The sequence below is a fragment of the Pantherophis guttatus genome, chromosome 8 (genome assembly GCF_059756535.1).
Source record: "Pantherophis guttatus breed Tessera chromosome 8, ASM5975653v1, whole genome shotgun sequence".
Classification (NCBI taxonomy): domain Eukaryota; kingdom Metazoa; phylum Chordata; class Lepidosauria; order Squamata; family Colubridae; genus Pantherophis; species Pantherophis guttatus.
The window spans coordinates 39655823-39676380 of NC_142070.1; the positions used below are offsets into that span (position 1 = coordinate 39655823).

The 20558-nt window shown below is 34.2% G+C and overlaps 1 protein-coding gene and 1 long non-coding RNA gene across 3 annotated transcripts in view; one reads left to right on the forward strand and one right to left on the reverse strand.

Moving 5' to 3' along the window:
- Positions 1–9186, forward strand: part of LOC117654688 (uncharacterized) — a 33558-nt gene extending 24372 nt beyond the window's left edge. Inside the window, exon 3 of the long non-coding RNA XR_004588368.2 lies at positions 9057–9186. This is a non-coding gene — a long non-coding RNA (uncharacterized LOC117654688). The remainder of the gene's footprint in view (positions 1–9056) is intronic.
- MYOZ2 (myozenin 2) overlaps positions 1–18993 on the reverse strand; it is a 31556-nt gene extending 12563 nt beyond the window's left edge. Inside the window, exons 1-5 of one of the 2 annotated variants that reach the window (XM_034401521.3) lie at positions 18824–18971; positions 18158–18259; positions 15117–15286; positions 11045–11174; positions 6647–6830 (exon numbers count right to left, since the gene is read on the reverse strand). In XM_034401521.3, coding sequence (XP_034257412.1) covers positions 6647–6830; positions 11045–11174; positions 15117–15286; positions 18158–18233 — 560 coding nt within the window. In that variant the 5' untranslated portion in view covers positions 18234–18259; positions 18824–18971. Of the gene's footprint in view, positions 1–6646; positions 6831–11044; positions 11175–15116; positions 15287–18157; positions 18260–18823 lie in introns of both variants that reach the window. The other variant, XM_034401520.3, reaches the window with a different exon arrangement.
- Positions 18994–20558: the final 1565 nt, after the last annotated feature.

A 20558-nucleotide genomic window follows, 5' to 3' on the forward strand; every position in this document is an offset into this window, starting at 1 on the left:
CCTTTTGAAAAAACAATGTTAATGTCAGAATCTCTACTTAGTTTTATAGCACTTAGTATGTTATGAGGTATCTCAGGTATTAGCAATACCCCCTCTATTTTTCCTAGACCAGGCAAGGTTACATTCCCTCTACCTAATACTTGCACCTTTTCTTGGTTAGCTACCTTTATTACAAATTTATCTTCTGCAAATGAAGACAATATATTTTTGTTATTAGTGGTGTGATTAGTTGCTCCAGAATCAATAAGCCAATTATTGTTCTCATTTTGCTGTATGTTAGTGTTGTCTTGTTTATTTAGTCCGTTCAGTGAGCCAGATTTTCTATCCTTTGAATTATCTCTGCCCCCTCTATTCTCTTTGTAATTTGGTGGGCTCCTATATCTATGTCTATCTATGGAAGACTGTCTATAATTGTATTTGTTTCTATATTCTGACCTATGCCTTTCTCTTGAAATTTTGGGACAGTCTCTTCTATTGTGTTCCCTGGATCCACAATTGTGGCATTTAAATGTTTCATTATATTTTTCTTGGAAAGCTACTTTCCTATATGGTTTGTGTTCTGTGTGATTGCTAGAACGATTCCTTCTTGAATTGTCTTCTGCTATCAATTTATTGGATAGACTTTCTATGGATAAATATCCTAGATTGATAGTGTCTAAATGTGACATAAAATTGTCCCATGATGAATCAAGTGAGTTGATAATAACACTTTTCATTGTTTGGTCTGAAATCACCTCCCCCCTCAAATGCAGCTCAGCTCTTATTTTGTTTAAATATATTAAATGCTCACTTATGGAAACCCCTGGTTTTACCCTAGATGAAAAGAAATCTTTAGACACCCTTGTGGTGGTAGCTACACTGTCACTGTGAAACAAATTAAACATGCATTGAATGATTTCTGAAACAGTCAGATTTGGCTTAATGCTATGATACATTGCAGGAGACACACTAGATATTATTAAGAAAAATGCTCTATGGTGTAAACAATCTATTTTTAGAGTCCAAGGTCTTTTGGGGGGACTAGTGATAAAAAATAATAAGTTTTCCTTCATAAAGACAACCTGGAGCTGTTGATACCATTCTTGCAAATTAACGCCATCAACCCTTAGCTTTGGGAAGTCACTGGGTAAATTTCCGACATTATTGTGTCCATTACTTACAACCTGAGGTAGTCCGTGGTCTCGCAAGTGTAGAAAATTGCAAAACGGCATGGGGATGCTCGCAACGAGTCTGCATGGTCTCCTTGCCAGTTCATGTCTTCCCGGACCGTCTGCGTAGTTTTGCGCATGCGCGTTGTCCATTTCTTCTTTGGAGTCGTTGTGGAAGGTTCTCTCCATTGTGGCTCGCTCGTTCTGCTCCTCTTCAGATGAATCGGTCTCTGGTTCGATTTTGGGAGTCTTGACGACGGCGGCTGCTCTTCCTCTTCCCCTGAGGGCTTTGGTGCTTGCTTCGGTCTGTGGCGTAGGGCGGTACCGGCAGGGCTCTCTGGGTTCGGGCGTCGGCGTTCTCGTAGTCAGGATGGGAGCGGGCAGGTCTTGAGGCATCGGCTTGCTCGCTCGCTTCTTCGGTAGCTGTTTGTTAATTTTTAGTTTTGGCCCAAATGCAGCAAAAAGCGTTTTCATTGCTGATTTTATTTGGGAGTTTGTTGAATCATCTTCACTTTCTGATTCTGATTCTTCTGAGGAGTTTGAATCTTCTTTTTCATTTTCGTTGTTTGATAACGTTTTTTGCGCCAGAAATTTTGAATTGAGCATTTTGATTGGCTCTGCTTCGCTCACCCTGGAGGCCTGTTGAAACCAAGATGGCTGCCATTCAAAATTTCGCGCGGGATCACCGTTTTTCTTCTTCGTAATGACTTTCTCTGCAGTCATATCACTTACTATTTTTGGGTCTTTAGACTTTTCATTAGTGATGTTTTTCTCTCTCGCTGCTCCGCTGTTCTTCAGCATATCTTGGAGTTTCGCGATGAGGCTTTCATCATTCTTCTGGCTCTTTAATAGTTTTAGTATCTCTGACCTGAGTTCGTTATTCTCTATTTCGATTTCCTTCTGGTCATCAATTTCACCTATTATTTCTTCGTCTTCAGTGGTGTATTCTTCGGATTCTCTCGAAATTGCGTTTGTGGATTCGTTGATTATTTCTTGTTCTGTTTCCATTTCTTTGCTGTAGGCCCTGGTGTTGGGCCTATCTTTCTTAGACATTTTTAAGTTTTTTATTGAGTCAATTAACCATCCACTGCTACCATCTTGTTGCAATATTTTCAGGATCAGACTCAATAATATTAGTAAGAGTTAAAGGTTTAAATATATTTCCTTTTATTTACAATAGGCATTCTATATTCACTGAATATTCACTGATAGAAGCAAGGAAAAGGGTGTAGGTGGCTCCTTATATATACAATGGGTGGAGCTATAAGTGGGAGTGGTGAATTATGAATACATTAAGAAGTGAAGAATAAATTAACCCCTGATATCCCGTTCATATATTATTTACACGTTAGAGAATAAGGCATTTACATCTGACAGTTTTAATATCCATAGTACTGTCAGAATAGCTGCTGGTTTCATGGCCATCATCAGATTATGATATAGGAACATGTTTGCAGACTTGAATTCCTTAGTTTAGTTTAGTTTGATGTGCTTATTAATTTATTATTAGTTTACTTTAGTTTGATCCCACTTATTAGGCTTAAATCTAAGATGGACTGGAGGACAGATACTGTTTTTATCAACTACTGTTGCATATACATTTTTTTTAAATACTTAATTTTATGTTAGATGAATTTTATTCTAATTAATGTGCTGTAAGACTTATTGTGACAGCAAATGACTCATACATAAAAAAAATATCTAAAGCAATGAAATAATAACAAGCAGCACTTTTCTTTTATGCCCTTTAAATCCTTTTAGCTGCCTTCTGAATCCATTCCAGCTCCTTTTGAATTGTCACAGCTAGATGTGAAAATATTCCAATGTGGTTGTGCCTGATAACTAAACGGATGTTGCAGCTGTATTCAGTTTTTTTATCTGAGTTTGTTCTGTTACAGTTGCAAACAAAGAGTTAGGTAACACAAAAGCTTTGTTGGTTTAGATAATTTCCAAATCTGAATCGGGAGCATGGAATATAGTCAACCTTTATATTTCTTTGATAGCAATGAGCATGCAACTGCAGTATTAAACTCAGAGTTATATTTCCTTGATGTTCTTGCAATGACATCATATAGATGTAAGGGTCCAACTCACTCAGAGACTGATCTCACAGTGTAGACCAGGTGTCCTTAAACTTTTATGATTTGCTTAAGCTTAGCATGATGTGTTAACCCTAGACGTGTTATCACATCTTTAGTAATCACATCTTTGGTTAGTTTTCTTAAGAAATATTTGTGATGCTTTATTTTGCAGAGCAGAAAACCAGTCTTGACCAGCTGCTAAAAGTGTGTAGTGTCTGTTTCCTGTTTTCTGTAGCAGTGCACTACTACCTTTTGATAATTTTGTCTGTGTGTATTTTGTGGGTATGATGTCTTAGTCACTCAGCATTAGCTATTAAAAACAGACACAGTGTCTCAATAAATGAGATTACTATATTGAGTATGAATAAACATGACCCATAACCTGGATATTTTACAAAAACACTCCCAAAATATTTTGAGTCAATGTCAACATGTTTAGAACTTTTGCTAAAAGCCACAGTTTAGAATTTCACTGATGGGTTGTGGGTTTTTTTTTGGTCAATCTCCTTAACATATGTGCTGCATTTATATGACACTTTCATTCTATTTTGTATGCATTTATCCATTTTGATTATTTAAAAATCTTAACCATCTAATTAAAAAAATTACAAAAGAATCAGTTTATTACTAAAGCACAAAGTTCCTTCTACTGCTGAATAAGACTGATTGCAATATTCTGAGTCTCTAGTTTATATAAAAATGTGTGGCAATTAAGTAAGATTATATCTCAATCCCTAAACTTCAAAATGGTTTAATATGGAATCTATACATCTATAAAAGTAGTGGGAGAGAAGAAATAGTAACCTATATATTTTAGAAAAAAACCTGGTCAACCATTTGGTGGTTGAACAATATTTAACGTGTGGATGGTGAAGATTGCATTGGGAATCATGATTGTGATGTAAAGTCAGAAGGGGATCATGTCATACATATGGGTAAGATTTTGTGTTTTTTCCTGGGTTGTTTGTTTTGTTTGCGAGAATTATGTTTAATTTTGGGGGGGGGGGGTAGAAGAGATTATATGTAGCTGAGTTGAACTGTAGAGGTCTTAGTGCTCTCTGAGCTTGGTTGTTTGTTTGCAGACATTTTTTTTTTTAATTTGATTTATATGCCGCCCTTCTCCGGAGACTCAGGGCGGCTTACAATGCATTAAGCAATTTCAACTGAATAACATGATTACAGAGTTCCAAGAACTTCACATTCAATTTTTCCTCCTGGAGCTCAAGATGGTAAACAGTGCATGCCCTCCTCTGTACAGTATTTAGGGGTGTAAGAGAGTGACTGGCTCAAAGGTAACCCGGAAGTTTCCATGGCTGAGGATGACCTACAACCTCAGTCTCACTCCTTCCTGGTCCAACAAATTAACCATTCCATTAAAGTGATGATGCGGAGGGTGATTGTTTTTTTAAGAAGAGCAAAGTGTATGTTTAGCTTGTGTTAGGGCCAACTGTGGAATATGGAAATATATTTATATAAATATATGGAGAGGCTTCATTTAGGATATTACAGAATGAGAAAATATGCAAAAAGAGTACAACCAAAGTAGTTATAAGCAGCAATTCATTAGCACATAAATTACATAAAGGATTTGAGCAACAGGTGAATTGGATAAGGGATGATATGATAGAAGTATATAAAATTACCCAAGTACAGCAAATGTGGGTAGGATTAGAATTTGGATTATTCATTGAAATGAAATGTATGGAGGTTAACATGTAGTTGGTGAAGGCTGCTGTGGGAATCATGGTAGTAGGGAATCATGTCATTCACATGGGCAAGACTGAGATTTTGTGTTTCTTCCAGGGATTGTTTGTAAAGGAAATATTTTTGTGTAAATATTTATTTACACAATAAATAATTAGGAAATACTTTTTTACACAATGAATAGTTTAACTCTAGAATTAACTGTCATCAGATGTGATGAAGATCACCAATTTAGTCAGATGTAAAAGACTGGACAAATTCCTTAAAGATGAGGTCATTTATTAGTAGTTGTAGCAGCAGTAATGTCCCTCATGAAACTCAGGCAACATCATATATAATAACTCCTGGGGAAAAATAATGGAAAAGTCTACTTCTCCTTTAATTGGTGTTCCCTAGCAGTTGGTATTTGAAATATGAATACAAGGTATTAAAGGTAGTCCTCACTTACCAACCTCAATTGGGACTGAAGCTCTATTGCTAAATGATGTCATAAAGTGAAACATCGCATGACAGTACCAGCTTATGACATCAGTTCCAGCTGCAGTCACAAAGCAAATCACCTGCAGTTGTTAAGTGTAATGTTACATGATGGCGATTTGTGACTACTTTCTGGCTTCCCCACTAACTTCATTTGTCACAAGCCTGTTGTGAATGTTGAAGATGGTGATCATGTAATTGAAGAATGCTGGAACCATCGTAAATGCACAACAATTGTTAAATGCCCGAATTGTGATTGCATGACTGCAAGGACACTGCGATAGCATGACTGGTTGCAAATCTTTTTTTCAGCACTATTAAAACTTTAAACAGTCACTAAATGAGCAGACAGTAAGTGAGGACTATCTTTATACCTAAAGAATGGTGTACTGTATATGTCAATTTCAAGTTTCCTGAATTCCTCCTACTGAAATTTATGTATACTTTGATGCCTAGTTCTCCAAATATGCATATATATTGATTATGATTGTAACTATGATTGTGACCTATGACCTATTACTTGCTCTTTATATGTACGCTGTAAGCTTATCCATCAGAGACAAATTCCTTATGTGTCCAATCACACTTGGTCAATAAAGAAATTTGTCCTGTCCTGTCCTGTCCTGTCCTGTCCTGTTCTATCCGATCCGATCCGATCCGATCCGATATATTTAGGTGACGTTTTATATTCATAGGTTTTGCAATGATTTCTTGAATAATTATGAATACTGGAAAAACATTTTTGTACAGATTTAGCTCAGTGTATTTTTTTAAAAGTACAGTTAGCTATATGCAAGCTTTGAAATAAAGTTTTGAATTAAAACTGTTTCAGTTAATGTGTTGAGTTGAAAAGACAAAGTTAGATCAGTTTGCCTTCAGTATGAACTACAATTAATTAAATAAATATATATGCTGCCCAATTCCCAATGACTCTGGCTGGCTAAATTAAATTACATTGTTCCCTCTATTGCCTTCCTAGACATGCTTGTCAAATTCCTATAAAGAGTTGCTGGGTCATGGTATGGCATGGGAAAGCCTCTGGTGGTCTTATGTTACTTATGTAAACTAGAATCTACTGTTAAGGGCTCCAGGCTTCTGATGAATCCATCTAAAGGAACCCAAATAATTGCAATCCTTTTATAAGCTTCCTTATATTCGCATCTTAAAATCCACATTCATTTTCTTCATGCTATTGTTTTCTGCATTTAATGAAATTTGATGATTGTTCAAAATTACCTGTTAAAGCTCTTAAAGTTGGGTAGTTCTGGTATTGCCTCTGGCTTAAACAATTTAGGATACAAAGCTTCCAGCAGCTCAGGGTCATTACTGATGGCCTCAATCCAAGGTGATTGATAGTATTTTGGTACAGATGTAGTGTTGAACTTCTCAGGAGGAATTGTCTTCAAAGGTCCAGAGTAACCTTTAGGAGAAGAAGGATACCAAAACATTTGAATTTGATAACAGCAGTTTCCCAATACATTTAGACAATTCATTGTTACTACATCTCCAGTGACTCCGACACAACATTATAATTATATTTTAATAATATTTTAAAAATAGCTAGCTTTAGGTCATATTCTGTGTCCTGTACCTTTGAAGTATTCCTGTTGAATATCAGTGGCTTTGCTCTGGAAATAACAATTTGGTTTTACATTTTCATGTATTATGTACTGGGTATTATGAAGAAAAATCATATTTGGAAAGGATGGGTAGAAAAAGACAAAAGTTAAGGTGTTAGATTCAAAACTTGTAAACATGAACTCTCCACCCCCTGCAAGATTTAGCTGTGCCCTCCCTATAATAATATAAAACAATTTAAACATCTTCAGTAATGCAGGTACAGATGACTATATATAATTTGAACAGTCAAGGAATTGTGGAGCAGCACGTCAGTCATATGAGCAACCGACCCTGAAGGATCAGGAGAAACCAGCTTGGCTAATTTCCAGCAGAAGTCGGACATGCACTAATTAGCTACCTTTGCAACATCACTTCCCTTCACAACATAGTTTTTAAGTAGGTTAAGAAATAAAAGGCTTTTAAAAATAATAAAGTGACAAGCAAATTTAGAAGATAATCCACTTGAACCAGTTAAGATCAAGATGACGTTATTAGCTTATTATTTTAAGAAAATATGCGTGAAGAGTTAAACCGTGGGAAGGGAAACAAACTTGTAATAAAAACTAGGGCTGTACAGATGTATGGGGGCATTTTGCTTCAGTGAAGCAATACTATGGATCAACAATGTGCCTCAGTGTTAGAACAGGATGGCCAAATGGAGTGAAGCATCTGACTGGATTGATTCATCTTCTGGGAGTGGTGTAGCTCATTTTTTTTTTGAGTCAAGAGTCACTGTCCTGAACTGGATTCCTGCAATGATTCAAGGCAACATATTTTATGTAGCCTCTCATTATTTAAAGCAAGTACCTCCTGGCTATTTAATGGAAATGTTATCATTTAAGAACAACAATAAATTGCAACTGGCATGACAATATAGTCGGTCCCATGATTGTGTGCATGTACATACACTATCAATATTTATTCAGCAGTAAGTCATGCTGTGTTCAATAGTGTACAATTTCAGGAAATTGTGATGACAGTTCCCGCTTTAATTAAATAAATCTCCTTTGAGTCAAATCCATTATGTGGCACTCATAAAAGAAAAAAAAGACTCTGATCATTTTAATAATTTATTTCTTACAAATTAGACAGCTCATGTTTAAATAAAACAACTTTTCTAACAGGAAGAGGTTTTTAAGTACGCCAGCAGAAAGTGTTTTTGCTGCCAGAAAATTAAATTATGCTCAGTAACTCTCATGTAAAGGTTCCTTTAAATCTTTTTATTTGATTCAAAACCTACATATTCTAGCTAAACATGATAACATTGGTGCTGTATCCATCTAGAAAATGTTAGGTCCTATCAGTAACAGCAACAAGAACAGCAAAATTATAGCTTTATATAGCTTCCTTATTCACGAAGAGCGCTCTGTGACTTCTCTTAACCCTAAAAAAAATCTTATTTTTAAATTAGGACAATTAATGTCTGACATTTATCAAGACAAGTTGCATGAAGTGTCATCATACTAAATTCTAATCCAAACACGCTTAAAATAAACATCCAAGTAAATTAAAATCTTCCAGACAATCCACAGTAAATATACAAGGGAACAGTCAGAACTCTGTCCTCAAATCACTGTTGTATAAGAACTATTGTATTTTTAAAATATGCATAATATTTTTATTTGAAGTATTATTGTGTCCTCCTCTTCCACCCACACAGAATAACCCTTTCTACTGTGAAGACTTCATAACAGATGAATGCATTCAGTACGTGTAAATTAACAAATTAATTAACTAATGAGCATCCATTTATAACTGCAATGACTTACAACTGAAATTCCAGGCTCCATTGTGGCTGTAAATTGAAGACTATTTATACTCTTCTATTATATTAGAGAAAATAGAATAACAGAATTGGAGGGGACCTTGGAGGTCTTCTCGTCCAACCACTGTCAAGCAGGAGATCCTATATACCATTTCAGACAAATGGCTATCCAGTTTCTTCTTAAAACCTTCAGTGATGGAGCACCTACTACTCCAGGAGACAAGTGTATTGACATTCTGCATGTCCATTTATTGCTTTTAGATGCTGGCTTAGAAACTAGAAGACTGAGTTCTGGTCCGCCTTAGGCATGAAAGCCAGCTGGGTGACATTGGCCAATCATGCCCTCTCAGCCCAACCAACCTCACAGGACTGTTGTGGTGAAAATAGGAAGGAAAAGGTATATTATGTATGTTTTCTGCCTTGAGTTATTTATAAAAAAAAGATTTAAAATATTGTAAAGGAAAACTTGATGGCATATTCTTCCCTTACCTTCTATTATTACCTCCCAGCTACTAACCATTAAATATTTACACTGTGCTTTTAATATTTAATATTAAACATTGGAAAATGTTGCTTATAATCTCTCATTAGGTTGCCTCATCTGTTGTATTTAATTAGACTCTTGATTCTTTTCCTAGAAGCTGTATTCCAAATATTTAAATCTACCTTATTTATGCATGGTATATTTACAATATATTTGTATTTATATTAAATATATTAAAGTCCTGATTAAATTTGGCTATATTTCTGTTATAAATATGTACAGTCAGGTGTACTATTGCTACATATTCAACTCTTGTACAACCTATCTTTGGCAGATTTTCACTTTTCCAATGTTGTTTCAGGTTTATTCTTACTGTGGTCAGCATATAATTTGGGATACTTTTCATTTATGCTTTCTGAAATTATTCCCAATAATACAGTTATGGTTTTACTTCAAATTTAAGTAAAAGATTTTTCAAATATTGCAATACATTTTCTTCTAATGCTTTTGAGTTGTTGTTTGCATGAGTCCCACATATAATAAAATGCCATAGTTAGTAAATACCACCGACAGACCATTTTACAGATTTTTTTTCTATAGCTCTTCCTATGTTCCAGTGTAATTACATTTTTGACATTTTAGTTCAACTTTTATCATGAAATGTTAGATTTGTTCCATTTCTTTATCGAATTGTAAATTCATCTCCAATAAAGATTCAATTCTTCTGAATTCATTTTATTGAGGGCTTCTAACAAAAAGTCCACTCTAAATTATCAAAGGCTTTTTCTGCATTCAACCTGCATCTCCATCCATACTATTATTGCCTTCTTTTTCTTGTTGTTAATATATTCTAGTGTATTTATTATTAATCTAATATCTGTCATCTTTTTGGCGGGAATGTAATATATTTTGCCTATATGTATACTTTTGGAAATATATTATCTTGTATATTAAGTTAATACATTTCTATCCAGGTTTGGATCAGTTTCATACTAGCTTCAAACATTATATTCAGTGGAAAATTTATTCTTACAATACAGGATTTCTATAGTTCTGCTTTCTTTATTATTGCAATTTATGAATCACAATACATACCTAGCTATAAATTTAATTTACTGAATTAATTACAACATTAGTTGCCTCCTCTTCCCTATCTAATACCAAGAAACTTACATAATCTACAAAATTCTTTATTTTGATATAACCAGTCAATAGGAACCTGTTTATTATTGACTTAAAAACTACAATTTATCTAATCTAATAGTAATTAGAACTTGGTATCTGATCTCATTCACTAGAAGTTAAATGTTAAAATCTGTATTCCACACTGAACTACAATTCTTCCCAGAGTTTCTAGCACTGTGATTGGTTTGTTTAAATGCTAGTTCAAAAGTTTTACTTACAATATCTGTAAAAATCATCTAATTGGAATGTTTCTATCCCAGTTACATTGTAAGTTTGCTATTTTTTCTATTATACAGCTATACTAGAAATTGCACCACTGAGAAAGCTAGCTAGATTATGATCCTAAAAACAAAATCTGGATGTTTTATTTATTTCAGTAGAATAATCCTTAAAAGTTGGATATGAAAATTCCATTCCTCTCACAGTAACTATTATGATTCACTGGCATCATTTTGATGTGAATATAGACATTTCATCATCTTTCTGGAGTGATATTTAAGATTAGTTCTCCTAGAGACTTATTAATTCTTTGTGATTTTTTAAAAAGATTGTTTAATATAAAAGCTGTGCAATAGCTTACCTGGGGCAATAGTTTCAGGATTGGGTGGACCCCTTGGATCAGGTGTATTAGGAGGTGTCATTGGTGCATTTAGATGACTAGGTTCCATGCCATGAGCATCCAACTGGACACACTGTATGATCTCATTGCGCTATAATTGAATAGGAATAAGAATCACATCTATTAATTGCAAATACCATTTAAGAGAGATGCCAGAATGTGTCTTGGCTATTCAGTCTTTTTAATAGCTTTCTAGCCATTTTTGCCTCTCTGTTTTTTTGTATCTATGACTATGAAATAAGCTACACAACCTCTGGATGAATTGGTTAATTACTACTCATGTTTAATGGATGCTGGGGTGTGGGGCAGGGATGAAATCCAGCAGATTCTGACAGGTTCTAGAGAATCGGTAGCGGAAATTTTGAGAAGTTCAGAGAACCAGCAGCAGAAATTTTGAGTAATTCAGAGAACTGGCAAATACCACTTCTGGTTGGCCCCAGAGTGCGGTGCGAATGGAAATTTTGCAATATCCTTCTCCCAGGAGTGGGCAGGGAATGGAGATTTTGCAGTATCCTTCCCCTGCCACGCCCACCAAACCACACCACACCCACCAAGCCACGCCCACAGAACCGGTAGTAAAAAAATTTGGATTTCACCACTGGTGTGGGGGGAGGTGCACAGGTTTTAAATTGGCTTTCAAACCTACAATGAAAATATCAAACATGTTGAGAATGATAGGCTTCTAGTGCTCTAAGCAAATAAGTTTATCAAGAATTTTCTGAATGAAATGTCTCTCATAAATCAATAGCTCTGTTTTAGGACCTTCTTCATAGAGAAACTACAAAATCACTAATAGATGAAATGGGAGAACCACACAGTGGTTTCAGTGAGGTATTGGATAGACCATTCAAGCTAATCTGAAGTCTTTAGCTCTTTTATGCATAAGGGAGTTTAAATTTTCCAACAATTGCAGTCTAGACTAAATATAATGCAAAGGATACACAGATTCTTAAAATATCATTCTGCTAAAAGCAATCATAAGTGGTCTGATTTAATTTAGAGCCAAGTTATTGGGAATAGATCTGTTTTCTGTAAACCATGGACCTGATTGAAATTGCTCTCTTGAAGTTAACATATATTAACACTAAAGGCAAAAGACATACAGGCACTGCCCCTTTCACATTGTTATCTCCTGATCCAAAATTAGTCCCTTGAGTTTGCTTTTGTCTAAGAAAAAGATACTGGGAAATTTAATTTGACATCTCACATATCCCATTTATGAGAAGTCATATAGAGATCTAAGCAAGGAAATGTCAACACTTATGGAAACTGAAAAGTTGTTACCATCCCCTATAGAGAATTATAGTTCCAATGCAGCTGGAGATTTACATTTGGTTTTAAAGAGCAGGACATTTCTGTTGATTTTATTTTAATCAACATCATATCCATAAAGAATTTCCCAACATTGTCTGAATTGGCAATCATAATAATAACCTTAGTTCTGGCTACTGCATGAAGATTAAAGGCAGGCTGGGATTATCCACTCTTTTTACTGGCTCATTAGTTCCAATAGTGCATCCCAAGCCTTAATCATTGTTTTGTTAACATAGAATTAGAGCTCTCTAAAACGTCAGATGCTAATTTTAGCTATGACATTGAAATGAAAAGATTGTTACATACAAGACTGTGTTAAAGTACAATTTTCCATGGATAAGGGGAAAAACTGAAACATGAAGAAACAGAAAATTTAAAAACAATCTTTCTATGGAAAGGCTGACACCAATTCAGCTATTTCATTTTTTAAGAGTTCCTAGACTAAGAGAAAGTATTAAGATACAGGCATCAGAATCTTAAAAAGTAAAGGAAATGCTTCTTCAATGGCACCATTGCAGGTGCTGAAGTTTAATAGTTCATTGGGAAAGCATACACACACACACACACACACACACACAACAGTGGCAATCACACCACCCCTACTGCATTAAGATTAGCATTGCTGCAATCATATGTCTCATTAGTTTGGAACAAGCATCATTAAACTCTCTGGAACTTACTTCTAAAAACTTACTTCTTTAAAACACACAGGGAGATAATTGGGATCAACTGTTCCCTGATTCTCTGGTTCCTTCATACCAAATATAGATGATTTTAGATTGTAAGGTTACAGTTCCCCACCCCACCCCAAATCATCGTCTGAGGGCTAAAAAACTTTTCCAAAAGTTCAGAATTTTGGAAATACATGTTCTAGCCAATCCTTGATTATGTATGATCTTTAGAAGTTTCTTTCTTCTTCTTAATTTGTATCACAATATACCTCAAATATACCCCCTTTATTTTGAATTTGGTTTTAGAATGTCTTGCTTTTGATAGTCTGAAAATATTAACAACACTGCAAAGTGAAGTAGAGTATAGAATATGTATATGATATGTTTTACAGATGTCAGAGACTTTTTTTGCTGTTTGAATTTTATTAACAGAGAGTCCAGTATGCTTCTTCTTCTTATAATTATTATTTATATGTCACCTGACTCCCAGCATCTCCCAGATTATTCTTTGAAATGGCACAAAGCACATTGAATGCCATTCCATTGAATGCAATGTCAGTAAAACAATTGAGATGTTTAAGAAATGGAATTTTGGATTCTATTCTGATTCCTTTGTTTATCTCAATAAGAATAATAATAGCCACATATATTATAATAATAGGAATAGTACATTCCTACTTCAGGTCAGCTATTCCTCTCATAATGATATTGCCTTGATCAAATGAATTTGAAGTATATGAGTGCTTTTTAATTTATTCAATGAAGGCATTTTTTTTTAAATGGACTTTTTGCACCTGACACTTTACTGCTTGAAATTCCATAATTATTAATATTGAAAGAATCAGTTATGGTTACTAGGCCATCAGTACATTTTTATTAGAAGTAATTTCATTAAAATGGTATTAATTATTTATCTGGATTTGCAATAATAAAGTTCAATGTCATATATTTTAAATAAGTGAAAATTTACTTAAAATGATATTTAATTTTATTTTGATCTTAAATAAAAAGTTAATGAAACATGTTGTTGTTCGTTTGTTTGTTTGTACTTTCTAATATTTTTTTTAAAAAAAGTTAATGCAACATAAAAATATTTTACATACAGTAGTCCTTGATTTATAGATAAAAGATTGAATATGAGAAGAGATCATTTATTGTATTTTAAAATAAGGCAATAATTTACTAAAATTATTTATACTTGTGATGAAGGGGGAAATCATTTCTTTATATATTCTTAATTTTTTCTTTCTATTTTGCTATATATATATTTTCTGAGCTTTTCTATTTTTCTTTTTATTCTTTTAGTTTGTATTAGTTTTTATCTTTGTAATTGTAATTTTTAATACAATTACTATTAAAAAAAAGTAAATACTGGATTCAAGGATTATCCCAGCAAAATATAGAATTCAATTCCAGAATATGCTTGTAAAGAAGACTACAGAGGTGTAAGACTATCTATATTTTATTATGAAATCAAAGTGCATCTCTTTCTCATTTGTGGTCTCAGTCCTCACATTTTTGCTTCAGTGTTTGCTTCTGCTTAGTGAGATTGAATTTCGAAGTATGCAAAGAATAATATTTTATAACAGGAAAGGTAATATTTCTTTTCTTCAGACAGAAAGATCAGCCATGCTGATCTTCCCTAAAATAATGAATGTATACAGAAATATGTGCTAGCATTTTTGTGATTCATCTGTAGAGTTCTAAGGATTCACTCTAGGATCAAAGGGTTATAGATGTTTACTTAGCAAGTAAATATACTCAAGTTTGGTGATGGTGAATAGTCTTTTTTGCTGTTGACCATTATTTTAAATGAAATGTTCTAAAACTATAGGAAATCCTTTCAAAGTAAGTGATGCCTATAAACCAATCTACTTTCTCACACTTGGCGCTAAGTCTAATTACTAAATCTGGAAACTCACCAGTTACTCAATAGTATTTCAACAAATTAAGTACATAATCAATCAGCTTTACTGAGTTTAGGAACTCATGAATTTTGCTAGGACTCTTATGCTGCCTTATAACTGAAAACTAAATAAAATACTCACATTTCTTGGTGTGCTAGATAAAAAATGAAGATTTTCATATGTGTACTTGTCAGATCTCTTTTGCCGCATTTTGAACAGCCTTGCTCCTCGATTACTGAGTAGCGATAGTTCTTCCAGCATGATATCCCTGGGGATGCTAACCTTTTTTCCAAGATCCATTTGAGAGGATTCTACAAAATAAAACATATTTCTATGAGAATTCTCCTAAATCATTGGTATGATTAATATGGTAATAAATCAATTTCAATGGTAATTATTTTTTCCCACTAATAAAGCTGTCTGATCAGTTTCAGATAAATCCCAATTCAAAAGACTACCTTTAGATAGATGAATAAAATAAGATATTGTCTTTGCAACAATATACCATGTTAAAGGTACAGAAGGCAATTATGGCAAGGCCAGAACCTGTAATTTGAGAGAGAAAATAGTAACAAGGCTGCTTCTTACATTCATGAAATCTGTTCTTTTCAATTATATCAAATTATTGCTAATATACACCAAAATCATAATTACATATATCCATACCAGTAGGATTCGAGGTATAGGAAATGCGAGAATTTCATGGAGGAAAGGTCCATCACTGGCTATAGAAATGTATATGTTATGGAATTTTACATTCAGAAGTATATAACCAGTTCTTGGGGCCAAACTGTCTAAGAGGATAGTTGTGTATTTCTAGAGACATCTAGAATCATCAGCAGAATAATGGACTGTTTGAATATCCACAGACTGCTGCAAGGGTATTTGTGGATATTGAAATGAATGAATTTTTAAAAGCATTCTCTTTATCATGTCTAATATTCTAAAGATAAAATATGCCATTTCTAATACGGGTTGACCTATTGTCTAATGTAATGTATTTTATTGCACAATGCAAACTCTTTAGGGATGTTTAGGATTTATAATATGAAAACATTATGAGCCTCAGTTTCCACAATATGCATTCAGACTTAACCAGATTTTGCATACAGACTTAAAGTGATATTAATATATCCCTTCATTCTTGTTTCCCTCCTGAATCAAAATGTGGGAAATGGCAACATCTTGATTTTACTCTGGTAAACTCTTTTCCTGGGTCAAAATTGGCCCAAAATTTATTAAATGGCCATTATTGTTCTTACATTAGGCTTAAAAACAATTCTGCATCCAGAGAGCACTAGCAGAAAATATGTGAATTTGTCTGCCTTCTAGTTGTACTACTTCTGTTGTAGTATGTCTGTTCTGTAATGAAAGGATTGGAAGGGTGAATTTGGCTAGTGGGACTATTTATTAAAGTTCCACATTAGAATGTGGATGTTATAAAGTATATTTTTTCTCATCAACTTAAAAACCTGCTAGTGAGGTGAAATGAACAGGACAAAGAGTTGTTTATAAAATTGAATTATAATATATCTGTGGAAACTTTTATAATATATCCACCCACCAATCTAAACCTTACAAGTATAAATGGAATTATTACATTTAAATACTATCATGTAAAATAGTATGGAATTTGGGAAGATGGAAAATCACATTACCAGCATCATTTTATCTTATCGTATTGAATTAAAAAATATGATTCCAGATCTTCTATATCACATCAAGCATGGACCCCAGATTTGTTTAAAAACTACCACTGATATTAAAAAAAAACAAAAAAAACCTTGGGAGCTGAGGCACGAGCTGGTTGCCCTAGATAAAATTTTATCTTTGCAGATAACAAATTATTTCATTTTTTTAGAGAAATATAATATTGATAACTTATGTTTAGTTTATAAATTATAATATTTTAAGTTATAAGTTTCAATTTGACTTGTAGTGCAGATGTTTTTGTTTTGAGTCTAAAGATTAAATTCCAACAGGTAACTTGGACTTTGAGGAATTGAGGCCTTTGAACTATGGTGCTGGAGAAGACTCCTGTGAGTCCCTTGGACTGCAAAGTGAACAAACAAGTCAGTCCTAGAGGAAATCAACCCTGCTCTTTAGAAGGACGGATCCTGAAGATGAAACTCAAATATTTGGCCACCTATTGAGAAGGAAGGACTCACTGGAGAAGAACCTAATGCTGGGAAAGATTGAGGGCAAAAGAAGAAGGGGCCGACAGAGAATGAGGTGGCTGGATGGAGTCACTGAAGCAGTAGGTGTGAGTTTAAATGGATTCCAGAGGATGGCAGAGGACAGGAAGGCCTGGAGGAATGCAGTCCATAGGGTCGCGATGGGTCGGACACGACTTCGGAACTAACAACAACAAACTTGGACAATCTTGAAGAAAGATAAGGAATTTTTGAAATTTGAATGGACAAGTATATTCATTTCTATTTAAGCATGCTCACATATGTTTTAGGACAAGTTCCAAAATCAAACCTCAGTTCTGTTTTTTAACATCAGAAGGAAGGGTAATATTTGAACTATTTATTTTGAGGTACATAAATCGTATAAAATAGCATTTCATTCAGTTGACAGTTGTGTCATTCTTTGCTTTGGGAGAAAAGGAGGCCAGTCTTGATCAGCCAAAGACTTTCAGAATCCCATCCTAGTGATGGCAAAAAGAAGATTCTGTTGCAAAATATTTCTTAAAATAAATTATCTGGGAAGTATGCCTTGTGGGTTGGATATGAATACAAACTTCCTTGAGTGGGAGAGGTGGAGACAGAGAGATAACATTGCATATAATTTGCTTTTTAATTTAAAATTGCATAAGTTTACACCCTTAAAGATAGTTTTAAGTACAAAGATGGAAACATTTTTTTCTAGGAATTCTATAATACAGTGTCCAGACATTAGCATCTCCTCAAAAAATATTCCAAAAGTCAATTCTAGGCAGAATATGCATCAGCTGTTGAGTTACTTCATTCCTCCACAACAGTTGTTCGTCTGAAAATAGCTTTCAAATGAAAAGAAGCCATTACAAAAGGATTCGTTACCATAGGCAGCGCAATAGCTGCATAAGATTATTTATGGCAACATATTCAGAGGGAAAGCTATAGGAGAAATATTGTTGTAAGATTAAAAAGAAAGATTAGATGTGACACTAGCATAGTAGCAGGTATTTAACTATGTACCATTTAGCTGGATCTCCTTCATGATGGCTGATGCTTGCTGTTTTCTCTCTTTGATCATGTCAGAATGTGAGAGCATTGTTGTGATCAGCAAAAAAATTCTTACTAGAAAAAGAGAAGATAGTTAAATGTTATACCAACAAGTGCTTTTAGTTTGTATTTTGAACCACTGCTCCAAAAGTTTACAACGGCTATATTTTTAATCTCTGTTCTTGGCAAATACTCTACCACACTGCATATACACCTCAGAGCATCAACAGTTTCTTTGTTTTGTTAAACTAATTATGTGATAGGGTGAGGATTGGCCTTATTTTTTCTGTAGATGTTCATCTTTGCTGAAATATAGGAAATTTGTTTTTTTGTTACCAACAAAATTTGTTGCCTCAATGCTATAGATATATTCTCAATTAATTTCAGTGATTCCCCCCCCCCCATTTTCAACTTTTTAAAAAATAAAGTCTTTTGCCATTTCTATTATGGGGCCCCTAAAAATCAGTGAAGGCATCAATCTCTGAATTAGCCTCTATTAATAAGCAACAATCTAGATAGAGATTGGTAATGCTGCAATACCTCTCTACAGTAAATTGCCTGTTTGTTTCTGCAAGCTGAAGCATTGCACTCATAGGACAATCAATGTCATTTATTTCAGGAAACAATATGCTCACTTACCTTATTGTTCAAGAAAATACTGATCTTGATGCTTTGAGCAGGGTTTATGGAATTTGCTATGAATGGGGATGACCTATCCAGTCCTGGGAGGTTTCTATGCTTCTTCTAGGGTTTGCATGATGCCTAGTACCAAGACAAACTGGGGACTGACCCTCTTCAAAAAGATTGGCATCTAGCTGACATAAAGTAGCTATTTATAGATGCAAACATCCAGCCACTCATATCTTCCTGGCGAAAGAAGAGAACAGAAATGATTCTGCTCCATGCATCACAAAAGAGTATGCATGACTTCCACAGGTTATTGAAATATTTGATAGAACAATTATGCATGTGCAGCTTATCCTGTCATCACCTTTGAGAATACTATTCTCTATGTTGTAAGTAGGTGGAAAGACATGTAAAAATAAGGTCAACTAAATGTATAGCAAGAGCTAAATGAAATGAATTAATTCTTAGTTGATAGATATAGAATGTTCCTGTAGTAATAGCTAAAGTTAATGCTTGGACAAAAACCTTGCTAGATATTATTCAGTGTTGCTTGTACCGAAAAAGTATTCTCACACCTAAAAGTAAGACCCCACATGTAATAGAGAAAACTGTAATGTTAGTAGCATTTGACAGAGCATCCTTTCCTTTCTTTAAGGCTAGCTGTGCCACAACTTCAACATTAATAAGGTGGCTTACTTTTGTAGCTTTGTTATTCAACAGGGCAACCAGACATGTTCATGTTCACTTCAGGTGGAAAAAGGGAGATTGTTACTCCCAGAAATGTAATAGTGTCCTGATACTATGCAGTACTGGTTCTCAAAATTAACAGATCAGCTTCAGGTCTGTAAAAACTGAATTGGATCACCACCAGGCGAGGAGGGTAGCATATAAATTGAATAAATAAATAAATAGATCCAGAACATCCAGATATGCTCATATCGGATAGAATATTATTACAATAATGTTACAATAGCTATATAATCATTGCCTAGAGAGAGGAAAGTATATAATTTAGTATATAAATAGTACACAAATTGTACACATCTAAAACAGCTTTACCAAACTTCCATTCAATCATCTGTTGCATAATTGTTTTCTTTACCTTTCATAAAATTTCCCCAGGACCTTTAGGATTAGCCTAATCACCATTCATTGTCTTCTCTACTATGGCACCATTATACAAATTCCTGATATTCTGTCCTGTAAACATAATTCCAAGTTTCTACATTATTTTATGAAGCCACATATAATTTAGAGATTGATTCTTGCCTTATGCTGTATAACTTTATTTGGACTAGTTATATGTATTTCTACCAAGATCTTAATAGTTCTAGAACAAACTGGATAAACTTCACATTTTATGTAAGAATATAAAAATTTGAAAAGCTATAGAAACCTAAAATAAATGTTTTCCTTCTGCGCCTGTGTGATATGCCAGTCCCATTTTAAAAAGTAAGCTAATTATAGTTGACTGAACTCTCCAATATGCCACTTACATTTTTTCCCCTGAGTATGCTATAATCCTTTAACAATCAGAGGTGTTCAGTGGTGCAGAGAACATGATGTTATTGCTAAAGATAACAATGTGTTGGCTCAAGCACATACAGAAACAGCACAGATCAGATGTTGTAATGGTATGTGGGGATGACCTTGGGAGAGTGAGGGGGAAAAGATGCTGAATGATCAGGTAAGCCTGCAGCTGCATAATGGGCAGAGAAAGAGACTCAGAAAGGAACATCCTTAACTT